Source organism: Pseudopodoces humilis, chromosome 15 (genome assembly GCF_049639895.1).
Source record: "Pseudopodoces humilis isolate 2021_Gansu_Grassland_sample_001 chromosome 15, ASM4963989v1, whole genome shotgun sequence".
Taxonomy (NCBI): domain Eukaryota; kingdom Metazoa; phylum Chordata; class Aves; order Passeriformes; family Paridae; genus Pseudopodoces; species Pseudopodoces humilis.
Window position 1 is genome coordinate 20,125,985 of NC_142214.1, and position 19,690 is coordinate 20,145,674.

The 19,690-nt window shown below is 65.6% G+C and overlaps 1 protein-coding gene across 5 annotated transcripts in view; it reads right to left on the minus strand.

Annotated features, from left to right (window-relative positions):
- NHSL2 (NHS like 2) overlaps window positions 1-19,047 on the minus strand; it is a 28,252-nt gene extending 9,205 nt beyond the window's left edge. For 3 of the 5 annotated variants that reach the window (XM_088062534.1, XM_088062533.1, XM_088062531.1), the window contains exon 1: window positions 8,389-8,491. In XM_088062534.1, the coding sequence (XP_087918660.1) occupies window positions 8,389-8,452 (64 nt within the window). In that variant the 5' untranslated portion in view covers window positions 8,453-8,491. Of the gene's footprint in view, window positions 1-5,495; window positions 5,631-8,388; window positions 8,492-18,791 lie in introns of those variants that run through there. The other 2 variants (XM_088062530.1, XM_088062532.1) reach the window with 2 other exon arrangements.
- Between the last annotated feature and the right edge of the window lie 643 nt (window positions 19,048-19,690).

Here is a 19,690-nt window from a genome sequence, read left to right on the forward strand (position 1 = left end):
TCTGGGTGCACATGGGTTTGTACCCAGCCTGGATCCAAGGGAGTGCCACCACTGGCATCAGCGCCCTGGCAGGCACAGAGCGGGTCTGTGTGAGCTTCACACGGGGATATGAATGACCAGGATCCCATCCCTGGGGATTTAGGGCTCATCCTCTGCTGCATGGTCCTTGTCCCCACCCCCATCAGCTGAGACACGGTTACCAGTGTGTGACAGACACTTCCCCTCTGCCACCTGCAGAACTGGCCCCAGGAACACACCTCTGCCCTGCCGTGCCAGGCTGAGGCAGCGCAAGCAATCCAATGTACCTGGGAAGGGGAATGGCCCCCAAACAGGTGTGGGACCCCCAGCAGAAGCCACATTTCCCTCTGCCCCTGGTGGTCAGGCAGCTGTGGCCCAGCTCATGTGCACCACGAGCATCCCCCCTGCTGCTCACGGTGCCGTCCTGCCCCCAGATGCCCTCCTGCCCCCAGATGCCCTCCTGCCTACAACACTCCTGTGCCCCTGGGTGCCCTCATGGCCACCCTTCCCCCAGCTGATGGAGCCTGCACAACGCCCAGCACCCCAAAGCAAGGTGCCGTGTCCCCAGCCTAGTTACTTTTATCATTTGTTTCCATAACGACGGGCCTTAACACCGGGTTTTTTCCTTTTTTTTTTTTCCTTCTTCCTCCTCTAAATAATTTGACTTGTTTCCATACCAACCAGGAGGTGTTGGGGCGCATGTGTGCCTGTGTGTGCCACGCACAGGGCAAGGCTGGGCATCTCCCTAAAACCCTGACCCACAGTGCCAGGGGCAGAGACCACACCTTCACCTCTGCGGAGCCCAGACCCCACAGCCTGCAGGTTTTGGCGTGCTGGGGGATCCAGTGCTGCCCTGTCATTTCTGAGAACACCCCAAATCCTGGCTTGCCGCACGTCCTGCCTGGCTCACCCAGCCCCAGCCTTTGGCCTCAGCACAAGACGCTCCTCACCTTCCGCCCATGTATCCCCCTGCAGCCACCCCCCAGCAAGGGCTCAGGGACACCCTGAGCAGCACCTGCAGCCCCTGCCGCCCTCCCCGGAATGCGGGAGCTCACCTCTGCACCTCGGCCCTGCTGCCGAGCCACCCCCGGCACCCACCCGGGCACCGACCCCGTGCGCAAACCACAGCACCAAAGGCTGGGCGCGGCGGAAACGCGGCAGCACCCACGCCCAGCGCCCAGCACCCAGCACCCAGCACCCAGCACCCAGCACCCTGCCCTGCCGCGGGCACAGCTCCGGCCGCAACGGGAACACGCCGTGCCGGGGCAGTGCCCGTGGAGCTTCCCCCTCTGTGCTGCCACGTGCCCGTTTGGGACTCGGAGTGACACGGCGCGGTCCTGAGCCAGTGTGGGCTGAGCTGCGGGCACTGCTGAGCTGCGGGCACTGCTGAGCTGCGGGCATCGCCAGGGTGCTGGCAGCACCAAGGCACGGACATCGAGGGTTCCGGTTCCCCAGCTGGCGAGAAGGGCTGGGGGCAAGAAGGGAAGAGCCGAGCGCTCTCCTGGCACCCCTATGCCCCAAACATGCACCGCAAGGACAGCTCTGCTCCAGAGTGAGCAGCGCCCCGAGGATTTGGCTCCGGGGCTGTTTTGGTTGCAGAGGTTCCGAGGCTGTTTTGGGAGCAGTGGTTCCGAGGCTGTTTTGGGAGCAGTGGTTCCGAGGCTGTTTTGGTTGCAGAGGTTCCGAGGCTGTTTTGGGAGCAGAGGTTCCGAGGCTGTTTTGGTTGCAGTGGTTCCGAGGCTGTTTTGGGAGCAGTGGCTCCGGGGCTGTTTTGGGAGCAGAGGTTCCGAGGCTGTTTTGGGAGCAGTGGTTCCGAGGCTGTTTTGGGAGCAGTGGTTCCGAGGCTGTTTTGGTTGCAGTGGTTCCGAGGCTGTTTTGGGAGCAGAGGTTCCGAGGCTGTTTTGGGAGCAGAGGTTCCGAGGCTGTTTTGGGAGCAGTGGTTCCGGGGCTGTTTTGGGAGCAGTGGTTCCGAGGCTGTTTTGGGAGCAGAGGTTCCGAGGCTGTTTTGGGAGCAGTGGTTCCGAGGCTGTTTTGGGATGGCACTCCCAGCCCAGCAGCGATGGGCTGTGAGGAGCCGGCAGTGCTGATTCAGCGCCACGGCCACAGCGCTCCCGAGGGACGGGCGGTGTTTGGGAGCAGCCCGATGCAGGCTCAGTACGAGGGCAGGTTTTAAGTGCCCAAGGAAGCCCAGCTGCCACCCCCGTCTGTGGGCACGGGCTGCCCCAGGCAAGCGGGGGTGTCCGGCAGGAGGGCACAGCGGCTGGCGGGACAGCACAGCCGAGCTGAGCCAATGCCCTTGGCAGTGACCCTCCTGCCACGCTTATCAGAGACCGGCTCAGAGCACAAAATGCCTCTGAGGGGCTCCCACCCCGTGCCAAATGCCTGCGGGAGATGAAGGGCATCGGCATCCCGGGACAGCAGAGCCGCAGGGACAGCTCCATCCCACCAACCCCAGCGCTCTCGACCTGAGCCTGGCCAGCCTTGCTGCTGAGGGAAACTGAGGCACGGCTGGTGGGTTCACCATGCTCCCTGCTGCCACCAGGCCCCCTCCTGAACCCAGGGCGTGCGGAGAGGAGCAGGCGGTGTCCCCTTCTCTGCCTGCCGATGGACATCTGCCTGGGATGCTCCCAGAGCCTGCACCACAAGCTGCAGCGGATGCTGCAGCCTCGGAGCGTGAGCCAGCGTCCAGGCTCGGGCTGTTGTGGCCATGGTGGGTACAAAAGGACTGAGGCTGAATTCCAGGGAAGTTCGCTTGAAGGGGAGCTGAGCTCCACTCTCGGCTGCGGGAACGACATCCCTGCAGGACCCCCAGCCCCTCAGCATCCCCTGAGTCACCCTGCTCCACGCCAGTATCCCTACTCACCCACAGCCCAGGCATCCCGAATCCACAGGGAGAGATTTGACAGAGCCATCAGAGCTGTTTCAATCCCGGCCGAAGCTGCCGTGAGTCGATGCCTCTCGCTTGAATTCACCGCCAAACTTTTCCCTCTCAGGCTCGCTCCCCACGCGCGGGAGATGCCGGGGGCGCGTCCGGAGCCGCTCGGAGCCTCAGTGGCAGCGTGGAGCTCGGGCAGCAATGATGTAACGGCGGCAGCGGGCGATGCGCCATCGGCACAGCAGCCATGGCAACCGGTACAGGCACAGCCGCAGCTGCCGCCGCCGCTCCGGAGCACCGAGCACGCCGGAGGGCGAGGGCAGCAAACCTGGGGGGCGGCACCGCCCCCCGCAGCACCACCGGAGCAGCACGGGCGCGGTGCCGGGACCGTGTGCCACGGCCTGCCCTCGACCCCGGAGCGCTCGGGGACATTGCCGTGCCCTGAGCCAGGCGCACGCCGCTCCACGGCGAGCGGAGAGGAAGTGAAAAGAGCGCACAGAGAGAGCTGGCAGCGGCCGCACAAACACCTCCTGTCCCAAGCTCACCCCCTGCCGAAGCGGAGCTGCCGGCCCAGCTCCCGGCGGGATGCGGAGCCGCGTCCGTGCGCACGGCAGCCCCAGGGCCGGACACCCGGCCAGGTCTGAGTGAAATCCCGAAGCGACACCCTGCTGACACCCCCAGGCCCGCGGTGCTCACCGAGCAAAGTGCCCCGGGCGCCACTTGCACACGCTGTGCCTGGGATGAGCCCTCACCGGGAAAGCCAAGAGACTGAGCCCAGTCCAGATCTGAGCCTCTCCAGGACACCTCCACTGCCACATGTCTGGTGGCACAGCTCCAATCCCAGTGAGGCAGGGCCACCTGCACAGGTGTCTGACCTGCGGGTGCTTGAGGCCAGAGGGGCTGGAAGCCTTTCGGGGGTGCCGTGCCCAGACCCAGCTGGGCCATGCAGGGTCCCTGGTACAGCACGTCCCCGTGCTCCCACACAGGTGCCCAGCAGGACCACGGGCACTGTGAAACAGCACTGCCTCCACACACCGCCTCTGCCAGAGGTTCTCAGCTCTTCCGAGCTCCCTGCTTAGCAAGGAACCAGCTGATTTTTGTACCCATGGGAGACAAGGGCACGGCAGAAGCTGCTGGCTGCAGGGAGGATTTGGCAGCTCTGGGGGTCCCCCAGCTCACGGGGGGAAGGTGGGACTGTGTGAGGTTTCTGTGAAAACCACCGGCAGCAAAGCGCTCGGTAACGTCCCTGTCCATGGGCAGGACTCGGAGCTGCAGCGGGCAGGGACATTCGGTCCCAGCAGCACCGTGGGCCCTGGGCAGGGGGTTTTGGCAGGAGGGGACCTGTGTGTGCTGCAGATTTGGCCAGCGAGGCTGGCCCAGGAGGAGCCCCGTGTGCCATTCCCCCGTGCTGCGGGGATGGGAACCACCCACAGCTGGGCTGGCAGCAGGGTCCGGCCCGGGACCACACCAGCCAAGGTGGACTCAGGCTGCTCCCTGACAGGGGGCTGAGATCCTCTGCTCCTGGGGCCAGAGAAGCAGCACTGGGGCAGGCACTGGGGTCTGGCTGGAGCCAGATTCCTGCATCAAGCCCTCCACCATGGGCAGTAGTACCAGTGCCCAGAGCCCCCTCCCAGCCCTGCCGGGGCTCCCTGGCAGCCTCCTCATACTGCAACCCTCACTCTCCTGTGCTTCCCAGCAAAACTCCAGGCACAAATATTTCCCGAGAGCCTCAGGGAGCCTGGCATGGCAACCTGTCAGACCCAGCCGGTCCTGGCAGCCCAACATCACCACGTCATGGCCAAAGAAACGGGCAAAGAAACCCCTGGGCACAGGGTGGCCATGGCTGGCTGCCCACCGGCCTTCCCGACGTCCCCAGCCCGGCTGGGACTGTTCTGGAGCACATGGAAGCCCAGGCAGTGCTCACCACTCTGCCCAGCGTGGGCTGCCTGTGCCAGAGGCTGCTTCCAGAGGGGTCCTTCCAGGAAAGCGCAGCTTCCCCTGTGCCCGGCTGGTTTTACACTCCGCGGGGCCGGGACAATGCGAGGAAGTCGCCTGAGAGGGGAATGCGGCCAGAGGCCCTGGGACAAAGGGGCCTGAGACCTGAAATCAGCTACAGCAGGAGCGAGAGCAGCGACAGCACCGAGGGTCCCGCGTGTCTGTGATGTTTGTGTCGACCCACGGCCCACAGTCCCACCATCCTCCCTCCTGCTGCCACCAGCACGTGGAAGCTGCCAGGAGGGCACAGCACCTCCGGGACAGGCAGGATCTGTCCCTGCAGGACTGCTGAGTGCTCAGTGGCACACGTGGGCTGGGAGCCGCTGTCTTTCTCTGCTTTGTCACAGCAAGACACCCCACTAGGCTGGGCAACGGCGGGAGGATTTAAAAGGGACGGGGACACACCACAGCTCGGGTCAGTCTGGGAAAGGTGGCACAAGACTGGTGCTGCTGGACAGCGCTGGCCCCGGGGCTATTGCATGGCCTCCAGAGGGTCTGTGCCCAAGAGCTGCCCCCAGGCCAGGGTCCTGCCCTGCAGAGCGAGCAGTGCCTGCAGATCCCACCGCCCCCAGTGCCCGCCTCAGCCCTGCCCTGCCGCCTGCCTTACCTGCCCGGTGCCAGGGTGCCAGGAGCCACTCCACCTTGGCCATGGCTCTGGGTGCTGGGGGAAGCCGCTCGCTCCGGCCACCCAGGAGCTGCTGCCTCAAACCGCACCGAGAGCGCTGAGCTTCCCCGTCCTCGCTGCCTCCAGCTCCAGCGGGGAGAGGAAGCGACCAGGAACTGGCTGTTTGAGTCAGCGCCACAGCCCATTGTCCTGGCCCCGGCCCCTCTTCCTTCCCCAGGGAAGGATGGTGGAGGGACCGTGGCTCTGCACGGCCCATCCCACATCCACCCGCCCTCAGGCAGGTCACCCAGGAATGCACATCCCTCTACTCCAGCACCTGGAGAGGGATGCTATGGCCAGGACAGGCTGGACTCCCCGAGCTGGACAGGGCCACAGAACCAAAATATCCAGCAGCTGTGGCTGGAGCACCGTCTGAGAGTGGTGGGTGACCTGGGGGGACACAGCACGTGGGGGTTTGTCCTCCCAGCAGAGCGTGGCTGTTCCTACATGGAGCAACCACATGGGAAAAGACTTTAGTGGGGAAACCAACAGCACCTGCAGCCTGTGGCTGCCCCTGGCCTGGCTGAGCTGCTGCCTGCCAGCTCCCCCAGTCCTTCCAGCTAACAGAACCCTTCTGAACCCACTGGCTCTGCCCTGGGAGCTGCCAGAGCTCCCAGAGCTTCCTCTCACTTCAGCTCCTTTCAAAGCCTGGAGCAAAGGCTCTTTGGGGACCATTTTCCCAGTGCCCCAGGGCTTTGTAAGGCTGAGCTGGCTTCTCCCAGAGGATAGAGGCTCCTGGCAGCCAGGGCTGCAGCAGAACCAAGAATGCTGCCCCAAGCGCAGGCTTCATTCAGGAACATCCCACACCACCACAGGGCTGCTCCTTATGGAGCCTCAGCTCCCTCCCCTCGGCAGATAAGCTCCAGCCTGGACCTGCTGCCACCTCTGCATGGAAGACTGTGTGCAACTGCTCAGGAATGCCCCAGGCACTGAGGTCCCAGCAGCCCAGGGAGTGTCCAAGTTTTGCTCAAGATTTACACCCAAGATGAGTTTTGGGCCATGCAGTGCCAAATGCCCCTCTTCCCTGCCCCCAGCAGCCGGATGCAGGTCTCCCCAGGGAGACAGGAACCTGAGGGAGATCTGCTGGACATCTCCAGGCTGGTGGGGAACTGTGACCTGAGGACAGAGATGAACCAGCTCTGGCCAGGGCCTGGCCTCACAATCCCCCTTGGGCCCTTCCTGCGGCTCCAGGGATTCCTTTGACAATCCAGAAGTGTGATTAATTCTCCCTCTGAGCAGCACCAGGTGGGAGAGGTGGGCAGGGAGCAGAGCAGCACCCGATGGTCTGGGCACTGCTCACCTCCCATGCCCGCAGACGGGAGCCAAGGGCACCGTGGTGAGCAGGGCTGGCACAGCATCCTTCATCCCCCACGACCTGCAGGGCAGCACCCCTGCTCCAGGCACTGCCTCCCTGGTCCCCCTGAGCCCCTCGGTCCCTGCCCGCTTCCCGTGCCCCAAGAGGGGAGCCAAGGGCCATGTGATGGATACCGGCCAGCCCCACCTCTCTCACCCCCTCCCACCCTCAGCTCAGCCTCTCTCCCGGTCCCCTCCTGTGCAACCCGAAGTTCTTGTGTCCCATTTCGGTGCTTTGCACCTACTGCTACAACAGCGGTTGCAAAATTAGGCAGCGTCAGGTTGTGCTGCCACCCTCTCTGCCCACTGATTATTAAGCTGTGACAGTCATTTGGGCTGTGACAAGCAGTCCCCGCTCTCCTGCAGTTTCTAAGCAATCTTCCTGAGGTCTCTCCCAGGGCTGGCAGTTCCCTGCTGCTGCCCACACTGCTGTGTCCTGCTCCCAAGGCAGCAGGCAGGGCAAGGGCAGAGGAGCTGGGGCCAGCAGAGCCCGGCGTGCCGCACTCTGGGACTCCAGGGCTCTGGTGGGCCTGGTGCCAGGAGTTGTGGCCGACCCCAGCTCCTTCCTGGCTCTTCTGGCATTCCCAGGAGCTGGGCTGGAAGAAGAGCTGGAGCACTGGGGAGGGTTGCTGAACTGCCTGGACCAGGACAAAGGGGTGACCAGACAGGTCCTGCTTGTCTGACCCTGCTTCCTCAGAGGGCACCTGCCCTCGCCGCCCGCTCCCAGCTCCAAGCGAGTCCTCTGCTCCCTCTGCTCCCCCTCAGAAAGCTCCCTGCAGAGCTGCAGGGCTGTCCGCCTCCCCGAGATTGTTGGTGGTACAAGAGCCCCCAGACACCCACCAGCACTGCGATGTGTGGGAGAAGGGAGCTGGGTGTGGGGGCTGCGCTGGGCTCCCTGCCCGGGGGGGCGAATACAGGGGCTCCCCACTGCCGAGGCTGGCTCCCCACACCTCGGGGCTGCACCCTGTCCCCAGGGCAGGCTCCCCACACCTCGGGGCTGCACCCTGTCCCCAGGGCAGGCTCCCCACTGCAGCCCCATGCCCAGGACTGGCTTCCCACACCTTGGGGCTGGATCCCCACTGCTCAGAGTTGGTTTCCCACTGCCCGGGGCTGGCTCCCCACACCTTGGGGCTGGATCCCCGTGCCCAGGGCTGGCTCCCCACTGCCTGGGGCTGGCTCCCTGTAACCCAGGGCTGGCTCCCCACTCCTTGGGGCTGGCTCCCTGTATCCCCGGGCTGGCTCCCCGCAGCTCGGACAGCCCAGCACCTGTCCCACACGCCGGGGAACCGTGGTGGCCCCACCGCCAGCCCCATCCCGCGCCGTCCCCGTCAGGAGGCCGAGCCTCGGTCGGGGTGACCTCTGCCCGTGTCCTCCAAGCGACCCACCGGGACCGGGAGCGAGGAGCGCCGAGCCGAGCCCGAGCCGCCCCCTGCCCGCGGCCGAGCCGGGGGTCGCGGGGCCGGCGGGGCCGCGGGTTCGGTACCTGTTGCCGAGCGCATCCTGCCCCGCCGCTGGCTGCGCGGCCCCTTCCGCTGCGCGTTGCCCATCCTCCGCCGCCGCCCGGCCCGGGCTCCGAGCGCCGCCGCCCCCGGGCCGCCCCCCGGCCGCCCCCCGCCGGGCCCGCCGCGCCGTGCGGGGAGGAGCCGCGGGGCCGGGCCTGGCCGGGCCGCATCGCTCCGCTCCGCTCCGAGCCCGGGCGAGCCGCGCCGAGCCGCGCCGGGCGGCACCGGCACCGGCACCGGCCCCCGCCGCCCCCTGGGAGCCGAACGGGCGCCCAATGGCGGCGGCGGCGGGGGCCGGGCGGGGGGGGCGCGGGGCTCGGGAACGCCGGGGTGATGGGGATGGGCTGGGGGGAGAGCGCTGCGGTGAGGGGGATGGCGGTACCGGGGCTGGACAGCCCCCGAGGAGACGGGACTGTGGGGTACGGGGGGTGATCGTGGGGCGGGGCCGGGCACCCTCCGAACACCAGGGCTGGACAGCCCCCAGGGTGATGGGGTTGGGTTGGGGACCCTCGGGCTGGGTAGCCCCTGGGGAGTTGTTCGGTTTAGGGATGAGTGGAGGGGGTCCTGGGACCGGACAGCCCCCGGGGTGGTGGGGGTGAGGGGGTGCCGGGGCTGGGCACCCCTGAGGCAATGGGGCTGCGTGTGAGGTCCTGGGGCTGGGCACACCGGGGGTGTTGGGGCTGGCTGGGGACCCCAACGCTGGCCCTGTCGGGGGGTGACTGAGCAGGGGATGGATGGAGGCGAGGAGTCGGGGATCTCTGACAGGAGGCAGAGGTCAGCTCCAAGAGCTGCTGCGGCCATGCACAGAGAGAAACGGAAGGTTTGGGAAGAGCTTTGGGGCTGGGTTCGGTCAGGAATGCTGTGTGAGAGCTGCAGGACATTGCAAGAGCCAGGCCTGGGGGTGATGTCACCTCAGGTAGGAGAAGCAGGGCCGTCTCTGTCTGCCAGTGCCTCCAAGGTCCCCATTCCTGACACTGAGTGTCCTGGGCCGTGCCATGACTGCACAAAGCTCAGCTGCATGCAGGGACCCCCAGGAGTCCTGGATCAGCTACTGCCCTGGCGTTCCTTCCCCTGGCCCAAACATCACCGTATCTCATGGGAAAAAAACCCTTCCCAGAGTGGGGAAACCTGTCCAGCATGCCAAGACCTCCCACGTGCACAGCCCTTCACCCCTGGCAGCCAAGAGGGATCGGGATGGCTCAGCCCAGCCGCTGCGTCCCAGGACAGAGCATCCCTGACACATCGGATCTCAGCATCCAGATAGCAACAGAAAGGACCAGAAAGCGCTGGGAGGTTGTTATGGAAACAGCCACAAATTGGATCAGTACTTGGTGCAAGGAGCAGTTTGTGTGACTGATGTGGGAGCAGGTGGGTGTGACAGCCGCAGCGGTGCGGGGGCCCCGCGGTGGCACCCTGCTGCCCATGCTGCGCTCCTGTTCTGGGCTGTGGCACCGCCTCAGCTCCCAGGGACCCGGGCACGGGGCTGCAGGCAGCGCAGGCTGCCTCCCACCCACCTCACCCGGCCTCTGCGCTCCCCGGGGAGGTGAAGGACTGGGGCGAGTTGGGGGCGGTTGGCAGAAATTCCATCAAGAAAATACTTCCCGTCCCTTCCCCGAGCCCCAGCCGAGCCCCGCACACGGTGTCAGGCGGGGGGCAGCGGCCCCTGCACGAACAGCCCCACTGTGGGTCGTGGGGCCATTGTTCCGCTCCCTGCCCTGGGGAGCCACGCCAGGTGCCCGTCACTCCGAGCCTCTTGTCACCTTGTCACTCGTGTCACCACGGCAGCCCCAGACCCCGCATCCCCTCCAGGCCCCGGGCACGCACGGCCGCCCGCACTGTCCTGGCCCCACGGCTCCTGGGAGCCCAGCCAGAGCCGGGGGGCTCCTCCAGGACCCCGGGCTCACCGTGCCCGGCCCAAGGGGCGGGGAAGTGCCGGTGCCGCGGCTCCGCTCTGCGCTCCCGGAGCAGACCCTCTCCTGGCAGAGAACCCAGCTATGAAGGAGCCATAAACATTCGCTAAGTGGCCGAGCCGGTTATTTTCGGGCCAAGAGGCCATGTTAAAGCTCACAATCAGCGAGGCAGATGAGCTCATTGGAGAACAACGGCTTGGGGCCGGGCCAGAGCCAGGGAGTGGGGCCAGGGCTCGCAGCCCCCGCCGGCTCCGTGCAGAGTCGCTCCCGGGGCTCTCCCGGACCCTGAGAGGTGCCACGTCCCGGCAGAGCCACCGGCAGGGTCCCCGCCAAGCTGGAGGGCAGAGCTGGGTCACCGAGCCCCACAACACCTTGTGCTGGCCGCTGAAGGTGACCCCTGAGCTGCCCCCCGAGGCCTGGGAGGGGATCTGCGTGCAGGGCTGGAGCTGCCGTGACACCTTCGTGCCACCTCGAATCCCCTCCAGGCTCTGCATTCCTGGGATTCCTTCAGTGCACCAAACTCCTCGCTCTGTGTCCTGCTGACTGCGCTGGGGGCCTGACCCTCCTGCCCAGCCCAGGCCCGGCCGGGGCTGCCCTCCCTGCTCCCGCTGCTCCAGGGCCGCAGGATGCGGTCACCCGGCTCCGCTACACCCCGGCAGCGTGCGAGCTCGGCACGGAGCTGTGTGTGGGTCAGGCAGAGGGGACAGGGGTGCCCCAGCCCTGACCACCCCACGACCTGCACCCACGCCCGCAGGGCTTCCTCTTTTGTCCCCCGAAACAGCTGTGCCAGGGAGCAGCGCGGAGCCAGGCTGCGCCCCGGCACCGTCACTCGTAGCTGTCATTTACGGGCCTCTGACGGGAGACGGGGTGCGAGGGGTGCCATTGGCACCTGCCCCGCACTGCCCCGGCTCCCCTCTGCGGGGCACGCCGTGCACCTTCCTCCCCTGGGGGCTCCGCGGAGGCCTCCTGTCCCAGCCCGAGCGGGTGAGGAAGAGGAGGGACACATCCAGTCCTTGGGCACGGGCACTGGCAGGGAGCAGAGGGCACCGCAGCCCTCCCGGGGCTCTGCCACCATCGCTGTGTCCTGTGCCAACCTCCCGCGATGGGCGCTGGGCTCCCGCCACCCCCGGCCCTCGGTGCAGGGCAGGAGTGGGGAGCCGAGCTGTGCCAGCCCCGGGCCGCTGCTGCCCGCACCCACCTGCGGTGACAGCCACCCCGTCCTGCAGCCACCACTCCCTGCCCTCGTCCCGCGGCGCTGCCGGGCCCTCCCGGGGCGGGGCAGGGACAAAACTCCGACTTACCCAACTCCGCCTCCTCCCGTTCGTGTCCCCGGCGGGCGCAGGGCCAGGGGTGCGGCAGCTGCCCCGCACCTCAGCGGGTGCCCCGAGCCCCCACGGCCGCGGGGAACCGGCGCTGCCCTGGCCGGGAGCGGGAGACGGCCACAGCGCCAGCTCTGGCAGTCGCTCGCTCGCACTAACTCGAACCAGGTTTCTGGAGAAAGGCTGGATGGAAACGCTTCTCCCACCCCAGCCCAGGCCCTTCTTAAAGACATAGCTACACATCCCTGCCGCGGTGCTGGAGATGGAGCGGGGATGGAGCATCCCACGTCTTCCCGGTGGCTCTGGGAGCCACAGCAAAGGGGGCGATAGGAGGGTCCCCTGGGGAGGACTGGCACCCACCGCCTCTGCCGCGGGCCGTGCCAGCCGGCGTGGGGGCTGTGGGCAGTGCCAGCGGACCCTCCTGTGATTACCAGGGCTCGGGCGGCCAGGTGAAGGTTTCCTGGGGCTGGCAGCCCCCTTTGGCTGTCGGGGAGGTGGCTGTCCATCCCCCCTGTCCTTGGCTGGGGTCCCAGCGCAGCAGGAAGGGAGCTGGTCCCACACAGGCTCTGCCTGACAGCCGGGACCACCCGGCAGGCGCCGGCTCTGGGCAGGGGAACACCCGGGGATGGCCGGAACCTCCTCAGGCTCCCATGGGGGCACCCCATGCTGGGAGTGCGGTGGGGATCTGCTCTCCCTGCTCCCGGGACACAGCTGCGGGAGAGGCCCTGCGGACGGCGAGGACTCGATGGTGACGGAGCAGCCCTGCCCAGTGGAGAGGTGCCAGCATTGGGCAGCCACGGCCGCCAGCTGGGAGGGAGGGGAAAGCACCGGAGCAAAATCCTGACACGGGGGGAGGTGATCTCAGGGCTGAGCCTGCAGGACAGAGACTCCCCCCATTTCCACAGAGCACAGACCAAGCACAAGACAGCTCGGGAGCAACTTCCAGGAGCAGTGACAGCACAGATCCTGGCACCCTCAGCATGCTGGGAACCCCTATCTCTGCAACAGACACCGTGCACAGACAGAACCACAGACACCGTGTGCACACTCAGACACAACCACAGACACCGTGTGCACACTCAGACACACACACAGAACCACAGACACCGTGTGCACACTCAGACAGAACCACAGACACCGTGTGCACACTCAGACAGAACCACAGACACCGTGTGCACACTCAGACACACACACAGAACCACAGACACCGTGTGCACACTCAGACACAACCACAGACACCGTGTGCACACTCAGACACAACCACAGACACTGTGTGCACATTCAGACACACACACAGACACTGTGTGCACACTCAGACACAACCACAGACACCGTGTGCACACTCAGACACACACACAGAACCACAGACACCGTGTGCACACTCAGACAGAACCACAGACACTGTGTGCACACTCAGACAGAACCACAGACACTGTGTGCACACTCAGACACACACACAGACACTGTGTGCACACTCAGACACACACACAGACACTGTGTGCACACTCAGACAGAACCACAGACACCGTGTGCACACTCAGATACACAACCACAGACACCGTGCACAGACAGAACCACAGACACCGTGTGCACACTCAGACACAACCACAGACACCGTGTGCACACTCAGACAGAACCACAGACACCGTGTGCACACTCAGACAGAACCACAGACACCGTGTGCACACTCAGACAGAACCACAGACACCGTGTGCACACTCAGACACAACCACAGACACCGTGTGCACACTCAGACACAACCACAGACACCGTGTGCACACTCAGACACACACACAGAACCACAGACACCGTGTGCACACTCAGACACACACACAGACACCGTGTGCACACTCAGACAGAACCACAGACACCGTGTGCACACTCAGACACACACACAGAACCACAGACACCGTGTGCACACTCAGACACACACACAGAACCACAGACACCGTGTGCACACTCAGACAGAACCACAGACACTGTGTGCACACTCAGACACAACCACAGACACCGTGTCCCAGAGGGTTTGCTCTGTGCTGGGAATGTGGGGTGTCCTGCTGTCCCCGTCCCCCTGCCTGCCTGTGGGGACACTGAGGCAGGATCCAAGCTCACAGCAGGGCCGTGCTGCTCCATATGGATGCAGCCGGTCACTCAGGGTGCCAGGGAGGGAGGAAATGGCTGCTCACAGCCACTGTCTGGGTAATGGGGAATTGCCTTTTTCCCTGGCTGCTTCGATCTGCTGCCATTAATTAACTGTAGGAGTAATGATCCTCTCCACGCTGCCCACCGTGCTCAGTGTCCCCACGCTGGCTCCTGGAGCTGTGCCCAGCTGGCAGACGCTGTGCCAGGCTCCAGCAGCCAGGGGATGGTCACCCCGTGCCCATGGCTACAGAGCCACGCGCCCACCGCTGCCCGAGGTGCCAGCCTGCTTCCCTGCCAGGCATCCCGGTGCCAAGGTGGGAGAGCAGGAGGAGGACGGCAAGCCCGCTGGCACGGCTCAGGAGAAGATTCCCTTGCCAGCATCCTTGGCCCGTTGGGCGCTGCGCCAGCCCCTGCTCAATCCAGACTTTGTGCCGGCGGCTCCCGGGCACGCGCAGGGACCGGCGTGTGTCCAACCCTGTGCCAGCACCTGCAGGGCCGTGGGCACGGCCAGCTGGGCACCCAGGGAGCACAGCCCAGGCTGGGAGCTGCACACGCAGCCCCAAGGAACCGCTGGGTTCCTAAGCAGCCAGGTGGGTCCCTGGTGGGTTCCTGTGTCCCTCCCCAAGGGTCACCGGCTCTCCAAAGCACAGCCCCGCTGGTGCCTCACCACATGGATAATGGGTGCCACAGGGAGCCATCCTGCACTCCCACCTCTGCCTCCATGGAGCACCACGGAGCTCCCTACAGCTGGAGAACCGGCTGCCAAGGCACGCTCCAGCTCTGCTCCACATGGAGGTGAACGCATCCCACACGCTGCTTCGGGATGACGCAAACTCCAAGGAGACACACTTGAAGCCAATCCATGTTCCTGGCCCGTGAGCGCTGCCATATTCCTGGCCAAAGCAGGGCTGTAAGCGCTTCCTAGGAAGAACCAGGAGCACCGGTGCACCTTCTAAGCTCTCTCAAGACGGGCCCGGGCAGGAGGAGCCAGAAGCAGCAGGGCTGTGCGAGGCTCCAAGGGCAGCGGTGCCTCTGCTCCCTGGTGCTTTCATGCACTTCCCGAGGACCTGCTCTCCCCAGGGGCCCTGAGGGCCACAGCCCAGCTCCTGAGCAAGGGCCACCAGCTCAGCTCTCAACACAAACTGCCAAAACACCACCCGAGGGTTCAAACACTTATTTTGGAACGAGCGTTTGGATCCATCCAAGCAGGAACCTCAGCCCTGACAAAACCCCGGCGGGGAGAGGGAGGTTGCAGCAATTAGCTGGAGGTGCCATCCTCAACATCAGCTCAGGATGTCCCACGTGTCCTCCCCAGGCTCTGCAGGGACCCCACAGCCACGGGCAGGGGAGCCAGGGGAAACTGTGACCACGAAGGCTGGAAAAGCCCAGACAGGGCCGTCCTTTCCTTGCAGGAGCTGCAGCAGCGTGGGGAGCTGGTGGCAGCAGCATGGGGAGCTGGTGGCAGCAGCATGGGGAGCTGGTGGCAGCAGCGTGGGGAGCTGGTGGCAGCAGCGTGGGGAGCTGGTGGCAGCAGCGTGGGGAGCTGGTGGCAGCAGCGTGGGGAGCTGGTGGCAGCAGCATGGGGAGCTGGTGGCAGCAGCGTGGGCTGTTCTGTAGCACACGTTTTCAGGGAGTGGCCATCAGCCCGCTGCCGAGGCTGGCTTTCAGCCAGAGCAGGGCCCATGGGAGCCGTGTGTTACCCATCCTTCCACCTCTCGCTGAGCCGTCAGACGGTTCCTGTTAAGAGGAGGGTGCGGCTCCTCTCCCCCTCCTCCGGCAGCCAAGCCAGCTCTCCAGCCTTGGTCAGCATCCCGCTTCCCGCCCACACCAGCAGCCTGGAGAGATGTGCTCGCCCCTCTGACTCTGCAATCACCACTGGCTCAGGGAAATGCAGGCAGAGAAAATCTCCTGGAGGTCTGGAAGGGTTGTGGGAGCTGCTCTGCCCTGCAAAGGAGGCGGCAGCGGGTTGTGGCTGGGATGAGCAGTGCTGGGCTCCTGAGGGCGGCCCCCACTCACATCTTGGGCACTGCTGTGAGGCTTTGGCACTTGTGTGGGGCGAGCAACCCTCACCCCACACCGGCCACAGCCTGTCCTGGTGGCTAAGAAGGCTCCAAGTGCCACTTCACAGTGGTGGCTGTGGCCAGGGCTGCTCGGGAAGAGAGCATCAGGGTGAACTGAGACCACGTCTCACTCCAAACCAACCCTTCTTGTCCCCTGAATTTGGGACATCTCCTTCCCTCAGGTGTGGGGTCAGAGGAGTGGGGCTCAGGTAGGTTCACATGGGTGAGCCTTGGCACTGCAGGCACAGCTGCAGCCTCTGTCCCTGCCCCAGGGACGGAAGGACAGAGCAGCCACTTCAGTCTGGCAGGAAACTCCAGCATGTCAGAAGAGTTTTTTTCGTTCTTTCATTCCTTATTTTTTTAAATCCAGGTGCAGAATATGGGGGAAAACATCTGTGCCAGCTGTGCAAGGGAAGAGCTGAGCAGAGGGCGTGGGGCAGCATCTGTCTATGGATGGCTGCTTCCAGAGGAGGCTGGGAGGTCAGAGGATGGGAACGCTGCACATTTCAGCAGCAGCAGTAAACAGCTGCTCCTGCCAGCACAGCCTGGGGTTCCTTCCAGAGAGCCGTCCTGCAGCTCTTCAGGGACCGCACCTTCAACAGCTCTCGGCGCCCTCCTCTGCTTCACTGAGATTTATTCTGGAGCTGCAGGGTCCTGGGGAGGAGACTGAGCCACACTGGCCTGTGTCACCCTCTGGGGCGTGCCTGTGGGACAGGGGGCCTGGTCCCTGCTCTGCTCTGTGCCCACCCAGGGAGGAGGGATGCTCCCCGCTCCCAGCACTGCCGGTGAATAAGAGCAGAGGAATCCAACAGCCCTTGGCTGCCGTCTCCTGCTGGAAACAGCCACGCTGCCTCGTTGGACAAGTGTTTCCCCAGCCCTTTGCTGTGAGATTTCCTCCCCTGGAAGCAGCACTGCTCCACTGGCATCTCCCCTTCCTGAGGAGGAGGAGCAGCTCCCTCAGCTCACAGCCTCTGGAAGCACCAGTGGACGTGTCCTGCTGCACAGTGCTGACCTGAACTCCCCAGCTGAGCAGACCCGTGGCTTTTAACCCCCTAAACCTGTCAGGTAGGAACCAAATCCAGGCAGAAGCTTGTGACCCAACTGAAGATGCCCAAATCTGGGAGCTGGCACAAGGACCGTGCTTGGGAAGGGCAAACCACTGCAGGCCCATGAGAGCTGGATTCAGGTCATCCGTGAGGGCTGGACAGCTGCCCCCCTGCTTCCCACAAGATAAATCACAACATTTTCACCACTACACACCTCTGACCCCAGCGCTGAGCCAGCCCAGCACATCTGCATACATGCATATTCATGGCTCTAATGAGGAGCTGAGGGCGATTTGCTGCTGCCTCACACGGACACATGCAGGTACCTGTGGTGCCGCTCGCCAGGTACATGGAATGAGCTGAACACACAACGTGGGGCTTCGTGTTCCACCACAGCAGCAGCTGCAGGCGTCCCCCGACAATCCCCCCACCCATCGCTCTGCCGACCCCTGTCCCCTACACCCTCTCCCTCATGGTGTCCTCTGCTGTCCCCCCTCTCTGTCCCCCCGTGCCACGGTGGCACACGCACGGCACTCCTGCGGCCACCTGGAGCAGTCCCGGCCTGCTGGCCACACAGGCAGGGAGGGACCATCTGGCTACCGGCACGATCAGCTCCTCCTCCGGCAGACCCTGCTCCAGCAGGAGCAGTGATGCTGGTGCCGGCTTTGGCACACGCTGGTGCAGAGCGGGGGTCAGCCTGGCTGAGTGGGAAGCCTCGCTGAGCCCGCTGAGCGATGCGCAGGACGGTGCAGCCGCTCCCAGGCTGGGGCTGGGTGCTCCGCTCCCTCCCTCCATCCAGGACCGAGCTGTGAGGATCCGGCGGTCACTCCCCATGGCTCCAGGCAGATGGAGCAGCGAGGGAGCTCTTGCGAGGGGATTTGCCGAAAGCAGAGGCGCACGCTCTGCCGAGGGCCTGGGAAATGCGCGGTGCTTGAAGGGAACGTGCTGGAGCAGCGCTGCCCTCCCCGCCCCGCAAAGCCTTTAAAATAAACTTCTATAAACAACTCCAAAATGAGCTTATTTTAAGATCCCCCGAATCGACGCTGCCTGTTCCTGACCCAGCACAGCAGCCCGTGCCAGACCGAAATGCTTGGAATGGGAAGTGGAAGCAGTCCAAGGGAACCCAAACCCCGCTGGCTGCCAGCAGAGGGGATGAGCTGACAGGATGCCTGGGGGACGACCCAGCATTTCCCCAGATACACAACACCCCGAGAGAAAACTGCCCCACGCTGGACAGGACAGCCCCCTCGGTCCCCTGCCCCAGGATGAGGTGAAGTACCTGAGGCAGGGACAGTGTGGGGGTGGCAAGGACCAGCCCTGACAGCCCGGTGTCCCCATTGTCCCAAAACAGCCCCCAGTGACTGCAGGCACAGCCTGAGGTGTGCTTGGCCGGCAGCCTGGACAATGCCCACTGTGAGCAGGGAAATAAAGCCCGGGCAGAGGGAAAGGGCGCAGGGCTGTCCTGGCCTCACCCCAGTGCCCGGCACGGTTCCCTGGCCACTGGCATCGCGGGCCTCGGCGAGGCATTGCCACCCCCACCCGCTCCCCCAGACCTCCCTGCCCATGGAGCAGGGCCCCGAGAGCGGCCGTGGGTCACCGGCCAGGGGAGGGGACACGGGGTGACAACGCTGCAGGAGCAGCAGCGTAGCCCTCCGGCGCTGGGGCAGGGAGCGGAGCCCCCGGGAGCGAGAGGCTCCAGCGGGGACGGCCCGTCCCACGGTGGCTGTCCCCAAATCCGCGTCTGTCCCCTTCCCGTACCTGTCCCCTTCCCGTGCCTGTCCCCTTCCCGTACCTGTCCCCTTCCCGTGCCTGTCCCCTTCCCGTGCCTGTCCCCTTCCCGTGCCTGTCCCCAGACCCCTGCCTGTCCCCTTCCCGTACCTGTCCCCTTCCCGTGCCTGTCCCGTTACCTGTGGCGGTAGCTCGGAGCGGCCGGTCCCGCAGCAGTGACTGCAGCCGGGCTGCGCGGCGGTGCAGGCGGGCGGCACGACGGGCCAGAGCCCGCAGGTGGCCCTCGATGTCCCCCAGGAGAGCGACCGAGTGGCCGCAGAGCTCGGCCAGCTGCCGCAGCAGGGCGAGGGCCGCCAGGCTGCAGGTGTCCCGCAGATCGCTGAGCGGCCCCGCCGGCCGGACCCGCACCGCCACGCTCCGCCGGTAAAACGGCATGGGGCGGCTCGGCCCGGCTCGGCTCGGCCCGGCTCGGCTCTCTTTGCCCCGGTCCGGTTGCCCCCGGCCCGGTTCGGTTCAGCCCAGGCAGGCACGGCTCCCCCCGAGGAGCCCCGCGGCTGCAGGGCTGTGGTCCGGCCGCAGCGCCGGGGCTCGGAGCCGGGCTGTGGGAGGAGGAGGAGGAGGAGGAAGGGGAGGGAGGGGCGGCCCCGCTGGGGGGTGCTCGGGCCGGCGGCGGGGCACGGCTGCAGGAGCTGCGGGGACGCTGCGAGCGGCTCAGGCTGGGCACGGGTACCCTCCGGTACCGGCTGCTCCCATTCCCGGGGGCACGGGTACCCTCCGGTACCGGCTGCTCCCATTCCCGGGGGCACGGGCACCCTCCGGTACCGGCTGCTCCCATTCCCGGGGGCACGGGTCCCTCCGGCGCTGTCTCCAGCTGCAGTGTCCCTCCTGTGCTGGGGCCTGTGGGGACACCCCGAGTCCTGCCCCGGGCTCCCCGGGCTCCAGGCCCTCGCTGTCCCCCGGGCCGGGCAGTGTTCCCCCGACCCCAGGACAGGCTGTTAGTCCCGCATTTCCCCCGAATTTCCCGTGGGTGTTCCTGCTCCAGCAGCTGTTCCCTTCACATCTTCCCTGCTCCAGCTCC